This window comes from Panicum hallii, chromosome 5 (genome assembly GCF_002211085.1).
Source record: "Panicum hallii strain FIL2 chromosome 5, PHallii_v3.1, whole genome shotgun sequence".
Lineage (NCBI taxonomy): Eukaryota > Viridiplantae > Streptophyta > Magnoliopsida > Poales > Poaceae > Panicum > Panicum hallii.
The window spans coordinates 20,447,057-20,463,006 of NC_038046.1; the positions used below are offsets into that span (position 1 = coordinate 20,447,057).

The 15,950-nt window shown below is 48.0% G+C and overlaps 1 protein-coding gene and 1 long non-coding RNA gene across 2 annotated transcripts; one reads left to right on the forward strand and one right to left on the reverse strand.

Moving 5' to 3' along the window:
• Positions 1-1,317: 1,317 nt before the first annotated feature.
• Positions 1,318-5,232, forward strand: LOC112895250 (probable protein phosphatase 2C 5). Its single transcript, XM_025963191.1, has 11 exons — positions 1,318-1,718; positions 1,824-1,952; positions 2,067-2,169; positions 2,300-2,410; positions 3,217-3,296; positions 3,408-3,461; positions 4,171-4,287; positions 4,401-4,455; positions 4,561-4,593; positions 4,729-4,775; positions 4,881-5,232. The coding sequence occupies exons 1-11, from the start codon at positions 1,414-1,416 to the stop codon at positions 5,005-5,007; spliced, it is 1,161 nt and encodes a 386-aa protein (XP_025818976.1). The 5' UTR covers positions 1,318-1,413; the 3' UTR covers positions 5,008-5,232.
• Positions 5,233-6,334: 1,102 nt separating this feature from the next.
• Positions 6,335-8,011, reverse strand: LOC112894853. Its single transcript, XR_003229082.1, has 2 exons — positions 6,659-8,011; positions 6,335-6,565 (listed from the first exon to the last, which is right to left on the reverse strand). It is a non-coding gene; the product is annotated as an uncharacterized LOC112894853 (long non-coding RNA).
• Positions 8,012-15,950: the final 7,939 nt, after the last annotated feature.

Consider the following 15,950-nt stretch of genomic DNA (forward strand, 5'->3'; position numbering starts at 1 on the left):
TGAAGTTAGGGTTAAGGTTATGAAAGGATTTGAGGAAGTATCCTACAGATTTGGAGATGCACTTGAAATTGGAAGGGGAATCAACTGGATTGGGATTGTCTTCACCCATCCGATTTGGATGGATGTCGACATCGGGTCGGATTCCGACACAGCTTCTCTCCAACTTACCCCATCCATAATGTTGCCGCATGTCGCGAAACATGGATCAACACCCAAAACTCCCTCCTGAATCAGGAAAGGAGGAGGTATCCTGATCCTCATGGTAAGATTTCACCGAAATTCTGACCGATGGGGATTAACCGTAAGAGGCACATGATCCTTCCGCCTCGCGACATCAAACTCTAGTGATGAATTTGAACCTAGAACCCCGCCTCATCCTTCCTTCACCCAAAGATCTCCAACGGAGCTGAATCAGTGCGATCAACTTCACAGAAGTTCTCTCAAGATTCTCGAGAGGAAAATCCGACGTTGATTTCGCTCTCTCGAGCGCATGCTAGGAAGAATTGATGGGAGAAGGAGAGGTTCCCCTATCGTCCTCTTAGGATAGTGAGCTCTAAACTTTTTCCTCTTAAGGCCTCATCTCCATCTCAATCGATCACACGTACTGCAACCCTGCTTCGCAGCAAATAGGAGCTTATGGAGAAGCAGCCCGGTAGCTAACGTTTTTTATATGGGTTGAGAGGTCCATGAGTGATACTCTGCTTGTATAGAGCCGATGTGCACTAGGGGATCTCCTTTGGATGCTTTAAGTTGATTCTAAGCCCACAATCAAGGCTCAAAGCTAATTTGGCTTTGTCATCCTTAACGCACAAATTATTGAATGCTTTCATACTTAGTGTACATGATCTTATACACTTAATGTTCATATGATCAACCTAACATGAATTAGATCGAGTATCTTACTCGATTGTAGACTCCAATAACCTAGATGGTAAAACAACCGGCTCGCTAGAATAACCAGGTGGATTAGCCCGCTGCACAATTAAAATATTTCCCAATGAAGAAACTAAGATGCTAAGGTAAAACCATAGACATGAGTACAGATTTTATCTATCACACAACCTTTACTTTCTCACAAACTGCTAGTCGTACCATCGATCTGGCAGTAAATAATAAATAAACTTCTCTGTTGAGAAGATAAGGGTAATCCATACGAGATGAAGTGGTAGATGAGATGTCGATACGTGTAGTGCAGGCACGTAGCAGGTGCCCGTACTCCTCTCCCGGTTCGACGCTGGTTGTGGACTGACTACGAGTGTTTTGGCCGCAGCAGAGAGCGAGTGATAAGCAGCAAGCGACGTGACATGGCAGACCCACGGGGCACCTCCGCCTCAGACGCACGATTTCGCGTGCGGTGCCGCTCGCCTCTTATCCCTCCCCGGCTCCAGCCTCCGCGCACGATCAAATCGAAAAATGGCGCTGCTGAGCCCGCGCGTGCCGCGGCTGCCGCCCTCCGCCTTCACCGCCGGCGCCGTCGGCGGGATCCGGTGCTGCGGCCGCGGCGCGCGGTGCCAGGCGGCGGCGGCGGGCGGCGTGGCGGCCGCGGGCCCCCCGTCCTCGGAGCTGGAGGCCATTCGGTGGGGCAGCGCCAAGCTGCAGGGCGCCCGCGACGAGATGGAGGACGAGGTCGTGCTCCGCACGGGCTCCCTCCTCGACGGCTTCTCCTTCGCCGCCGTCTTGGACGGCCACGCCGGCTTCTCCGCTGTCCAGTTCCTCAGGCACGCTCCAACCCACTGCCCTATTAATTTTCTTTTACAAAAAAATGGACCTGAATTACACGCAGTTTCCTCCCGGCTGCTTTGCTCACGTTCGTGGCGGTTCAGGGACGAGCTGTACAAGGAGTGCGCGGCCGCGCTGGACGGCGGCGCGGTGCTCAGCACTAAGAATCTCGAGGCCATCACGGCCTCCATCCAACGTGCCTTCGCCGCGGTCGACGCCAAGCTCACCACCTGGTCAGCCTCAATAGTTTGTAGGATTTGATATCCCGATTTTTATTGCCTTCTTCAGCATTTTACTCTTTGGTGCTTATTTTTACATGTCATGCCGCTTCCTTCCTCATCCCTCAGGCTTGAGCAAATGGACAAGGACGACGACTCTGGCGCCACGGCTACTGCCATGTTTCTCAGGAACGATGTCCTTGTTGTTTCGCACATTGGGGACTCTTGCCTGGTACTAACATTTCTCTTTACCAGTCTAGTGTCATCTCTTTTTATGCCTAGCAAGTAAAATAGGACTGAAATTGCTGCTTATGCCAAAGTTACTTTTCTGCTGCTGCTGATCTTTGGATCTTGATTAGCAGATGATATCGCGCGGTGGAAGACCTGAATCTTTGACGAGCTCTCATCGACCGTATGGGAACAACAAAACGTCACTTGAAGAGGTCAAACGGATCCGGGGAGCAGGTGGATGGGTGTGTTCTCTCTGCCAGAGTTCTGCTGCATCTCCTAGATTGCCCCTAGACTACAGTATCGGTAGCTTCATAAACTTCGATGACTCTGTTACTATTAGAGTGGTTTGAAAACCTTATCCTTTACTCCTTGCTACTTGTCTCATATGCAAAAAAGAACATTTTCCTTTCCCCTCAGGTTTCGATTCATTTTCCATGTATAGGGGAACAATGATAATAAATTGATGCCGAGGTGACTTTCTTCCATTATCTAACAAAAAAAAATGACAAATCATGCGAAATTTATAGCACATCAATAGCATTTGGCTCCTTGGTTTGTTGCCGCACCTTTTGGCTTTTGTGTTTGACAAGATCTGTGGCGAAATTTTGGCAAGAAATTGTGTCAATAACGGTTGTGCTACAATGCATGCTAAGAAACAGGAAATGCCACAAGTTCGATGTAATTTCTGCTGCATCTATTGTGATCAACAACATAACTAATCTATTAAAACGATATAACTCATTATATTGATAGCAGTACATTCTACACTCACATTCTAATCTAATCATTAGTTCAATCCCACTGAATACTGATTAGTTGGTGTTCTTCATGCAAACTAAAGAATGCCTTGGTAATTGCCATAGCTGTACTACGTCTCTGAAGGCCGGATTCATACATGGTTTTGGAAAAAATATGTAGTTGCAAAATTAAGCAGTCTTTAGACATTAGAGTCAACAGTATGCTGAATTGCTTGCGCATTGCTGTTACTGTGTTGAGCTCACTGTTATGCTGACTCTTGTTTTTACGAAGTTGAAATATTTTTCTGTAGATTGTTGATGGGCGCATATGTGGAGACATTTCTGTATCTCGTGCTTTTGGGGACATAAGATTTAAGACACGAAAGGATGAGTTGGTCCCTTGTACTCTTAGCTCTTTATACATGCATATATACTTCTTTTACCACGTTATTTCTCAATAATAACTCTTTAATCTTTGACATTCTGTTATGTTTTTATACAGGATGCTGGTCAAAGGTGTTAAAGAAGGAAGGTGGACTGAAAAGTTCATCTCACGGTAAAGCGCTCGAAGCTTTTACTTGATAAATATTTGCAAAATGCCCATCTTTTATTTAGAAATTCATAAGGTCAGATGCATCTCCAGCATGCAATGACTTTCAAAACTGTGTTTGAAGGTTATTGAATAACCAATGTTCATGGTTAGTTTTATAAAACCGTGTATTAGCAAGTGTACCAATGCACGTGACAAATAGAATAATCACTTCCACTTGAAAATTACAGTAATTCTATGTTTGTAGCGTCCCAAAAGTTTGCTAGTTTGAGGAAGTTGAGTGATTTTTGCTGAAACACAAGTTACTTGAAGCTATCTGAAAAGTAATTTATTTGCAACTGTTTTTCATTTCTCTAAACCATGGTAACCAGAGTCATTCCTTCATGCTCATCGCAAATTAGGTCATCATCAGGTGATGAATACCTTCTGTTCTTCAGGGTAGAGGGCCAATATGGCTCTGAACCACAGAATTTTTTCTCATTTAGTATCTGCTCGATATCAAGTAAACTGTTTATCCGATATATATTTATGTCTTTTGGGCGTTGGTATTTTCGGTGGTGCCGGCCAGATTTCTAGTCGAAAGAGAGGATGTGGAAAAAAACTCTAGTTGTACAACTTAAAACTTTTAGACAATGAGACTGTTGGTACCTTGGCAAAAGACGAGCGTTTTAGGGTATATGACGCTTCTAATGTCATTGAAGCTCTTTCTCTGCAGAATAAAATTTAAAGAGGATATAATAGTCTCGACACCTGATGTATCTCTGGTAGAGCTTGGACCGGATGTGGAATTTCTTATATTAGCAACTGATGGTCTTTGGGATTACATGAAAAGGTCTATCCAAGTATCTTTCATTTTTATGTAGTCTTCCAACGTTTCAAAACATTGTAATTCACTATTCAAATTTGGATCTTCTGACATGTAAATAAACCGAATATCTTTTGTAGCTCTGAAGCTGTAGCATTTGTCAGAGATCAACTACGTCGACATGGTGATGTCCAGGTATTCAGTTTGTCGTCTTTGTCCATGCTCAAAACCCAATGGTCACTATGTTCCCTTTTGCAACCAATTCTGTAATTTCACTTATTGCTCATTTGGTTTGTGCAGTTGGCCTGTGAGGCACTTGGTCAGAAAGCTCTGGTATGATGCTTTTCCACATTCATCTTTTCTGCTGTCCTTCCTTTTATATCACATAAAGCTAATTTGAGTATAGTTTGGTGTTCAGTCCAGAATCCAAAACACCGTTCTAATTTTCTCCTATTATCTTAATTGCAGGATGAACGGTCACAAGACAATATTAGCATAGTCATAGCTGACTTGGGGTACTAATTTGAAAACTCTTAATTGATAGTTTGGTTTGCTGTATGCATGCTTCTAATCCAGCATCAATTGCAAAGTTTACTTACAGTTCCAACAATTAATGGCAGGAGGACAAACTGGAAGGCGTTGCCCGTGGAAAGGCCAAACTTGTTCTTGGAACTAAGTCAAGCAGTTGTGACTGTAGGGGTTGTCGCCGTAGGAATTTGGTTCTCATCGCTGCTTACATTACAGTAGGACTAGTTCTGTTCAGATGTGTACATTACTTATTGAGTTACATCTTCTGCTGGTAGCTGCAAATACATGTATATTCTTATAGGTCGATTAATATAGCGTAATCTGTTGTATAATGGTGAACGGGTGAAGTACTGATGAAGATCGTATAGTTCATCCTGCTGATGACAGCTGAGTGGTTTGAGTCCAATGCGACGGAATGAATGATTTGTCCTAGATTTCCTTTTCCGTTGTGATATTGAGAAAATATTTTTGTGCCATTGCAGAAAGACAAAGTATTCAATCTACTAATAAAACAAGATGATTAGAGATGGCAATGGGCACGCGTCTGCTGGGTACTGCTTACCCATACCCGTACCCGTCGGGATAAAATACACCCGCTAAGAAACCCATATCCGCTGCCAGGTGCAGATTATGTTTCAAACCCGTAGCAGATTATGTTTCAAACCCGTACCCGCACGGGTGGCGGGTACTCGCGGGCTGCCCGTGCCCGACAATCTGTTAAGTACTCAACCACTCAGATGTATCAGTCAATAGACACATATATAAAACTGAGGCAATAATGCATGATAAACATCAATCATAAGACTGATAGAGTATTTCACAAATCATAACACCATTGATCACATCAGACATCACAAGTTCACAGCTAGATTAATATCCAGTTACTGTCCACCATCCGTAGCATGGCACCACTAGGTCACTACATTAGACATCAAAGTTCCAAAACAAAGTTATTGGGCCATAATAAAATGAGTATATGATCTGCATTCTTTATATTATATCAGGTTTAAAAAAGCTATAGGTTTGCGGGTTCGGGTGCTACGATCCCATACTCATGCCCGCGTACCCGCTGGGTACAGATTATCACCCATTAAGAAACCCACGGATATATATATTAACCCGTACCCATACCCTAATAGAGTAAAAACCCGCCGGGTTTCGGGTGTCGGGTACCCATTACCATCTCTAAAGATGATCCTCTCGAGTCTCGCCTACAAACTCTCAGAGAAATCAAAACATCTAACCTTCGAGATGGAGACTCGCTCACGCGGCATTAGCAATGCCATGTCGAGATGGAGACCCGCTGGGCCGGCTACTGCTTCGCATGATTTTACCAACATCCAAACCAATGGCCTCAACTGCCACTACAAAGATCCTTTGCTAGCTGTTGGTACGACTACGTCCTTCCCTCATTTTCTCCAAACAATTTCCATATAAATATGCTTTAAAACTTTTCTGCTAATCTCTATCACGCAATGTTTTGCACCAACTTCGGTATGGTAATTCTAGGAAAGGTAAACGGCATAATGTAAATAGTGTAGAGAGATTGCAAAACTCCGGCATAATGAGTTCTCGGAAAGCTCGCGCTTTTCACAAGTCCTTATTGGAGCCTATCCCATCACAAGGGTAAGATTTTGATCCGGTCATTTCGTGGATTGCTTATACTTCACACCAATAAGTGGGTTTATGACTCGGCCTCTCCATGGTCCTGTACGTTGTCTTCACTTGGTAGAGTTTCAGCCAAAATACCATGAGCCTCTCCTCCTTTCAACACGCACTGTATCAAAAGAGCATAAAGAATTACCACAACATCAGTGACCAAGACAGTACACGCAAACATCTTGGTTACAAAGAGTTTTCTTTTTCTCACCTCACTCTAGGCCAACACATAGGAAAATGCATTAATAGGCCTAGCACTAAGCATTGTGCTAATTATCTTTATCTTCAATATCAACTCTTGGGTGGTGAAACTCCTAAATATGTGGCAGCACTTCACATGAATAGCTGGTGGAGCGTATATTGTTTTCAACTAAGGGTCTGTTTAGCATAGCTCCAACTCCAGGTGGAGCTGCTCCACTCCAGAACTCCATGTGGAGCTGACCAGATGGAGTTGGAGCTGTTGGAATGAGGTGTTTGGCTACAATAGTGCTTCTAGCTCCAGAAAAGAGGTTTTTCAGATTAGATTGCCATTGTTGCCATTATCCGTGGCCACACACATCATTTCCTCACATGCAATTGTCTTCCTCCTCTCTCTCATGGATAGTGGAGGCGGCGGCTTGGTGCTAATGACGCTAGTAGGATGAGCATGGTTAGGAGGAGCCCACCCGCCGGCGGATCTTGCAGGCGAGGAGGGGCACGACGGCAAGGAGCCCACTCGGAGGTCAACGCATCGGCCGCTCAGAGGCTGGCCTGGGATGGGGGCGGTGGCCGGTGTCGCGAGGAGACGAGGATGGTGGCAGGCGTCGCAATAGGAGCGAGGGCGGCGACCGGCGGGGGGAGCGCGGCCGATGGCGGGAGCGAGGAAAAGAAGGGGAGGCGCAGCCGGCGGCTCGATGGAAGCTGGCGGAGGATCGATCGATGGAGGCCGGCGGCGGATTGAGGGGGCCCGGCGGCAGCTCAATGGAGACCGGGCGGGGGCCTGCACTTGCTCGTTGGCACGCCAGCCTCCTCCGTGCTCCACTCCTTCGAGCCCCATGCCTGGGAGGAGCTCCGACTGTGGCGGTTCATCGGGACCGGCCGCTAGGAAGAGGTAGGCGGCGGGGTTGGGGGAGCTCGGTGGCTAGGTCGAGGAAGCATAGCGGCGGGTCAGAGCGGTGCGGAGGAGGATGCGGAGGCGGATGTGAGCGGCACGTCGGGTGCTGGCAAGCGGGAAGAGGTGAGCGGCGGGTGGGCGGGCGAGCAGGCAGGGTGGGTGCCGACAGGACTTGGTGGAGAAGAATAGAATGAAATAACATTTCGGTTGTGTAAATGGATGGCAGTGGTGGGTCATTACCTCTGAACTCCACGTCTAGGTTGGTTTTGGAGAGTTCTGGAGCTGCAAAAGAGGTGCTCCAAAACTCCAATTCTATTTAAACTACAACCGCAGAGTTTTAGAGTTTTGATGCTTCATGAAGTTTTGAAATTGGAGTGTTTGGCTACAAAATTGGTTGGAGTTGGTGGAGTTCAGCTCCAGAACCATGCCAAATAGGCCCTAAGTCATGTATTTTGTTTTCACCAAAAGTTCTTGTGGTTCAAAAAGGGACCTTCACCGGAACTTTTCGGTGAGTACAACTTGACTAGCCATTATCCGGTTGAACACATCACCTTGACTAGACATTTGTAATTTAAAGACAACACCCTGACTAGACATTTACAATTTGAACGCATCACATATCTTCCGTTGATCCAGTGAACTTCTCATCAGAACACCACTATTTTTGAACACCACCATTTTTGTCCGATCGGCAAAGCTCATGTACATTTGTTTAGGGATGGCAGTCAGATCCATGGGTGTGGGTGCCCACGGGTTTGGCACCCGATGGGTGTGGTGGGTGTGGGTGCAGGTGTAAAATTTCATACATGGGTCCAAACCCGACCCGGATCATATTGAGACCGGTTGGGTGCGGACATAGAATTTCACCCACCAGTGCCCAAAATTCCTCTAAAGGTCCATTTGAAAATTTAAAATTGAATTCCATTCTAATAATCATAATTTAGACACAAATCTATTAAGCTAATATGATATATGAAATATATGTGTATACTATTGTTAGCCATACGAGGGAGATACTTATGTGCTATATTTCTACTATAGAGGAGTGAGCCAGAGAGTGTGATATAAGTTACGGAATAGAAAAATAGTTTGGAAAAATAGTTTGGTGGTATATATAATCAATTTTCATGTGCCATCCTATGAATTTTGGATAGATTTATATCTTAACTTTAGAAAGTGGTTAGAAAGTGGTGCGATGTCACATTTTAAGCCAAATAGTATAGTTTATTAGGTATATTTCAATTTAAAAAATGAGATGATCCAAACGGCTCCATAAGGTTTTGGATTTTAACCCTTCTCTAAGTAGAAATATTACTAATATATTACGTTTATGTTTATCAATTGTTGATGCGTCAAACTATGAGGTGAAGTTTGCCTTTCTATCTTAGTGGACTATATTAAAGTTGAATGGTCAATATGTCATGTACGGTTTGATAAAAGTTAACTATTGCCGTTGCTAGACTATAATTTTGTTGAGACCAAACACGAAACATTGACTTCCTAATTTCGTATGTGCTCAAATTGTATTTTGAGTGTCAAATTCATAATATATTCACATAATCATGTTGGTATATTTTACATGTTTTTAGTTCTTTGAACAAACCCAGTGGGTACCCGACACCCAGCCGGTACCCAGCGAGTGCGGATGTGGTGTAAAATTTCACCGGTTAAGCATTAATTATGGATGTGGGTGTAGCTACATGTGACGGGTTTCATGGGTGGGTTTTGCTCCACCCGCACCCGACCTGACTATCAACGATCGGGAAAAGGGGGTCCCCTAGCTAAGGAACTTGCTGCATAAGGAATATAGCAATGACATATACTAACCAGATTAGACTAGTACTAGTTAGATAAGCTAACAACACATGGATTACTACAAACTTTCTTCCTTGTGTCCATCTTAGATTTTGACCATTCCAATCCCCTGAGCTCATGGAAGCAAACTCGCTCTAATGTCGTCGTTAGGATGTTCGTGAGTTGGTCTTTAGTGCTGACAAATTCAGCAGAGATGCTTTCATTTTCCTATCACTCTCAGATGAAGTGGTACCAAACATTGATATACTTGCTCCGCTCGTGGAAGACTGGGTTCTTACTAAGTGCCAGCGCGGACATTCTGTCCATCTTTAGCTTCATGGTGGCAACTTGCTTCCCTTTGAGGTCACGGAGCAATTGTGCCAGCCAGATGGCGTGGTTTTGCTGCCGTGGTTGCGGCAACATACTCCGCTACATAGGAGAATAAAGCAAAAATCCCACCAGTGGAAATCAATACTCCAGTGACGAGCGACTTTCGTCACTGTAAAGGCCAAATACGTTATAAAGGAAGTTTTGTGATGAATTTGTGATGAATATTCCTTCGTCAAAGAACTCACGTCAAGTTAGTTCTACCGTGATGAAATTCCCAAAAACGTCATATGACGGATTTTGTCTGTGACGAAAACTTTCATCGCGGAAGCATATTTTGGTTCTGTGACGCGTCGCAAAAACATCACACAACTACTGGATCCACGTGTCCCTGTCCATGTTGGCAGCTAACATAGCGCCGTCCATACTAGCAAGTGATGTGGCCAGGACACACTGGCACACCGCGTGGCTTCGTCCACACTGGCAAGTGACGTGTCAGGCGGCACGTGCTGCAAAGGGGACCGACACATGGTGCGCTAGCATAAGCCCCCGTGGCACGTCAGCATTACGCCTCGTGTCATTATTTTGTCAACCCATGTGTTCTCGCCACATTTGGACATGTGTCATCTTGTAATGGGACCACGTGTCGTTTAGCGATGTGGCCACGTGTCGTTTTCCGGTTTGTCCATATGTTGTTACCCTATTCGCCCACGTGTCCTTCGCCTGATTCACCCACGTGCCTCTTTCCTGTGTGTCCGCGTGTCGTTTTCCTGTTCGTCCATGTGCTCTTCTCTGGTTTGCCCACACGTCGGTTTCCTTTTTGCCCACGTGTGCTTTCCAGCTTCGCCCACGTGTCCTTTCCTGGTTTCGTCACGTGTCGGTTTCTGGTTTGTCCATGTGTCCTTTCCTGGTTCACCCACGTGTTGGTTTCCTATTTACCCATGTGTCCTTTCCTGGTTCTGCCACATATCGGTTTCCTGTTTATCCACGTGTCCTTTTCTGGTTCACCCACGTGTCAGTTTTCGTTTGCCCACGTGTCCTTTCCTATTCTGCCACGTGTTGGTTTCCTGTTTGTACATGTGTCCTTTTCTGGTTCACCCACGTGTCAGTTTTCTGTTTGCCCACGTGTCCTTTCCTGGTTCTGCCATGTATCAATTTCCTGTTTATCCATGTATCCTTTCCTGGATCGTCCACGTGCCATTTTCCCGTTTGCCCACGTGTTATGCCCATGCTGGGCCACGTGGCGTTTCACTATGGGTCCACGTGTTCTTTTCTGGACGTTACACATGCCATATCTTACATGTTCACGCCACACAGAACTATTTCGTCACAGAACAACAAATGATAGAATTATTCCACAAATAAGTTACAACCAAATAAGTCCATGACACCACCACAATTAGTTAACTGGCTTTTCAGAAGCACATTACGACATAACACAATCCGTCGGTTCCGAAAATGGCCGGCAGCTAAACCTACTCGAAGTGTGTATCGCGCTTCAGGATCAGATATAACCTAGCACATAATGACTCAAGATTTATACTGGTTCAAGCAATCATGCCCTACATCCAGTCGGGGGTCAGTCGGATGTATGGTTTGAGTCCAGGTGCTCGTGAGAGTTGGTAAGTTACAAGCTTTCAGCGGAAGAGCGGAAGATGTGGGGTCAGTCGGATGTATGGTTTGAGTGCAGGTGCTCATGAGAGTTGGTAAGTTACAAGCTTTCAGCGGAAGAGCGAAAGATGTGGTGCATTATCTGCTATCCAATGAGATGGATGTCGGATTGCTTGTCCTTCCTAGGCGGATGACAGGGGAACTAAGGGTGAAAGGATAGAAAGACAGAAGACCCGACCCTGCCGGTCGGGGTCGTCAGCCTTGTCAGTCGGGTCCGCCTAACCCATCAGTCGGAGTCTTCCGGCAACCACCGTCTGAGTCCTGCGAGCATCTTGTCTTGTCCCTGTGCGTCATGCTCCGTCGGTCGGAGGTCGTGGGGGCGTTAATAGGTACAGTACGGCTATCACGCCCCATCCCTGGCACCTCGTGCGGTCACTCCATCGTGATGGGGGCGTGCCGACCGTATCATGATGACGTTGCGTCCCGTCCCCTCGCGAGGATAGACAGGTAGAATAGTGGCGGTCTGCTACCACAACAGAGGGGATTGTAATCCCCATGGAGGGAGTGATTGTCCCTGTACGACAAGTTGACCCCGAGGCTCATCCTTATCCTCTACACCTACTCCTAGGGCCCGCTGGTACGCCGGGCCTGGCCTCCTGACCGGCCTGTCGGTCGGGGAGGTGGGCATGTGCAGGGCGGAGCGCAGTCGGAGTCCTCAGTTAGAGCCTTGGTACGACCTGGCCTTTGACCGTTCCCAGAGTCGGGGATATGGGCCTTGGTCATCCGGACCGTGTTTGTCAGTTGGGGTCGAGGTTCGAGGCACCCCAGATGAAGTTGTCGCCTCATGCAGACGGGCGCTTGTTCCAGGCATGGCGTTGGACTGATCAATGAGAAGTGGGCCCGCTGGGACCCCCGGGTCCCTGGACCCCTCAGAGGGCCCCTAGCGGCTTCACGATTTGTTTAATCGTGAAGGCACTATTTCTCGCTGCCCTGTACCTTCGCGCTGGGTGAGGAATCGCATCGCTCTGTCTCGTCTGCAGAGAGATGCAGCATTCAAGGGATCCCCCCTTGTGACCGTGAGTCCACTGGGGTTGCCCCGGTTAGTCCGTGTAATAAGTGCGCCATAGCGGCGCCAGCTGCGTGTCTCCAGCGTAGAATATCGAGGGCTGCATGACCAGTGACGTCGGCCTGCTGCGGTGGTGCTCCCCCTGCTCCTCTTGTGAAGGATTCCCTTCTTTGAGGCGGAGCCGTGCGCCATGCGGTGAAACTAGCTCGCCGGACAGGAGGGCACCTGAGCGGCTATAAATGGAGGCCTCTAGAGCCTCATTCTGAACTCGTCCCCAACCTAAGTCGTGAGAGAGCCTTGCCTTGAATAATGGAGTTGCTTTCAGCCTGTGTGCGTCCGCCTGATGGAGCCGGTGGTTCCTTCAGCATCTGGTGCTAGAAGAATGCTTGCGAGCTGTAAGGGACAGCGCGCGGGCGAGGCTGTCCACTCGGGCTGTTCCCAAGCTTGATCCTCCAAGCGTTCTGCTTAGGTGATCGAGCTAAGTGGGTGCGCAGGCAGGGCACCGTCTCCATCGGGCAGGTGGCGCGGCTTCTGTAACACCCTAAGGTAATGTCCCTAAATTTTAATGAAATTATTTGGGCTCAAATAAAATTTCCAGCGTTTTCCTAATTTATCCTGCATTTAAAGTAATTTTTCAACGCAAGAAATTAAAATTTTATTGTAGGATCAACTTGCTTGTGCATTCATGCTGGAGCATTATTTTATTTGTGTGGGGTGTGTTTGTTTTGAATTCAAATGTATTTGAATTCAAATGGTTTCGTTTGAATAGATTGAGTAAATGGGAAAGGAAAGGAGAAGGAATAAAACCAGGCAGCCCGGCCCACTCTCCTTTTCTCCCTTGGGCTCCTTTCCCTCTCCCCCCTTCTCTCCCGAGGCCCAGCACACTCTCTCCCTCTCCCCTTCCCCGCATGGGCCACGTCGGCCCACTCTTTTCCCCACCAGCCCATCGGCCGGCTCAGCCCATCGGCCGCGCGCTCCCCTCCTTTCCCTTCTCTCGTTGTCGCCCCGGGCCCGCGTGTCGGCACCCTTCTCCCCTTCCTCTGTTCTCTCCGGTGCTCAACGACCTCCGAAACCGCCGGCGAGCTTCCCCTCTGGGCCCGCACGCCGAGGCCTCGACCCCCGTCCTTAAGTGGCCCCGCAGCCTCCACCCACCTGTGCCTACCTGTGCCCTAACCCTAGTCGCCACCGAAGGTCTCCAGTGCCGCCGCCTCTTCCTTTTCCGCTCCGGTCACCTCGGCCTTCCGTGGTCAGGCTGCTCCGCTGCACCTCAGGCCACCGCCACCCCTGCAAGAGATCTGCCTCGTCGTCTAGGGTTTCTCCAAGCCGGCAATTGGGCCGGGAACGTCTGCTGCGACGGGAATCAAACCGAGCACACACGTCGGTAATGGCCTCCGCCACCCCAATTGCTCGCCGTCGTCGGGCCTTTGGCCGTGTTGACCCCCTGAGCACCTCTGCAGGACCCGTGCGCTTCGATTTGAGGGACCAGCAGACCTGAAGCAGCCCCACCTCGGCCCATCCGCGATCACCCCGAGCATTGCTTCCGCAGGACCTCGCCGTCGGCCGTCCTCCGCCACGCTCCAGGCACCGCAGCCCCTTGGTGAGCTCCACTCCCTTCCCCTGGTCATGTTGCACCGAATGCCGTAGCATTTAGGCCTCTGTAGCGCTCGGAGCGCGCGCACGCCGGCGTGTCCGCCGCCCCGAGCCGCCCCGTCGTGGGGATCACCTAACCGAGCCCCCTCTCGCCTTCTGTAGTGCCTAGATGAGTTTCCCATGTCGTGCTCGACCTCTAGGGCTTGACGTCGTCCAGATCCGAGCCCGGAGCATGAAGTTAGCCTGTCTCCGGTGAAGCGCCGCCGCGGGGAGTTCATCTCCGGCGAGGCCCGCCGCCACCCGAGCTCCCAAGACATCCCGGCCACCCGATCTGAGTCCAACGCTTCGGATTAGATCTAGCCTGGGTCGTGTGAGGGTCGTCAGATTCAGATCCGAAGGCTGATAGGCGCGCGTACCGGTTCGGGGTAGGAAGGAGTTAGAGCCGTCCGATTCAAGATCTACGACGGGGATTAGATACCGTTTAAGTTGGATGCCGTCCGTTGGATCCAGATCCGAGGGACCCAAATCGCGCGTACCCCTTCGCTGTTAGGATCTAATCTGGGCCGTAGATGTTCGATCCGGCGGCCCAGATTAAAACGTATCGGTTCGGCTTGGTAGTTTTGCTAAAGAGTCCCTGCGTTTTCCTGGAATCAACCCGCGGTCCACCTTAGTACAAAAGTAATTGCAGTTCGGTCCTGTTTTACCCGTTTAGGCCCCTGAGCTTTCTAGTTTTTGAACCCGCCGTCCATGCCATGTGTTTTAGCGCGTTAGACCCCGAGTCTATGCTTTAATTACATTTAGGTCCCCAGTTTTCGCACAGAACCCCCTGGAAGTCCAGTTTTCTCGCAAATAGGTCCCTGGATCTTGTTTTAAGCGTAGTTTTCGCGTTTTAGCTCCGTTTTAGGCGTTCTTTATATCCACGCGATCGTTGTAACGCGTAGAATAATTCTAGGCCAGTTTTATGTGCTGTTCTATTGTATTGGTGTACTGTTTCTTATATTTTGCTATTGTTTGCATGTGTGTGCGTGTGTGGCCCATGTATTGCTGTTACGATCGTGAATAGACGTCGATCCACCGGAGCAGTACCAGGAGCCTTCTTCCGAGCAGTTCGAGCAGCATCCGGAGAGTACGAGGAAGGCAAGTATAACATGAACCTTCTATCACTTTTAAATATAATTTCATACTGCATTTTAATACTGTATACCTATAAGGACTTCCTAGCCACCTTTATATCCTTTATATATATCCTTTGGGTTGCATTTTGGTTAGTTGTGCTAGGTTGCTACGTTATAACAAATCTTGGTCCTTTTTAATTAATTTGATTAATGATCTTATGCAACTTAATTCTGGAGCCGACCCTCTGTGCTGTGTGCTTGAGTGGTTTGTGCGTCCTTAAAAGATGTTTTTGTTAGAAACATGGTTTAGGGGGCCAGCACGGTGCTTAGTGCTTGGTTGGCCACTCTCCATAAGGACCGGTTCATAGAGCGACAACCTGGGATAACCGCGCAACCACAAGACTGGAATGGGACGGTCTTGACTTACTAATTAGGTCGTGTTGGTTCGGGAGTAACTTACCTGCGTGGGCAAGAGGGGTGGTAAGCTTCAATGGTCCCTGCTCCTCCGGCTTGGTCTGTGCTGTGTGTCTTGTACCCCCGGAGGTGGGCCCCATCGTTGCTGATCCAGAATCCTTAGCGGTTACACCTTAGCAACGTGGTCCTTTGTAACGGTCTCGTAGTGTGCTTGCTAGCCATCTCACCTAAGGAAGTGTGATGAACAACTAGCGTAGCCCACGACTTGTGGGTAAAGTTGTGCAACCTCTCGAGAGTGTAAAACTGATATATCAGCTGTGCTCACAGTCATGAGCGGCCCAGATCCTCCTTTTGATTAGTGGGGTTATCAACCTTTGATTAGGGAGATTCCCCGGGTGGTTGTGGTTTGGATGGTTCTCAGTAGTTCTTAATTAATACTGATTAATTTCTTATGCAATTGGGTTATGGTAATTCATCCACTTGTAGTAATTAG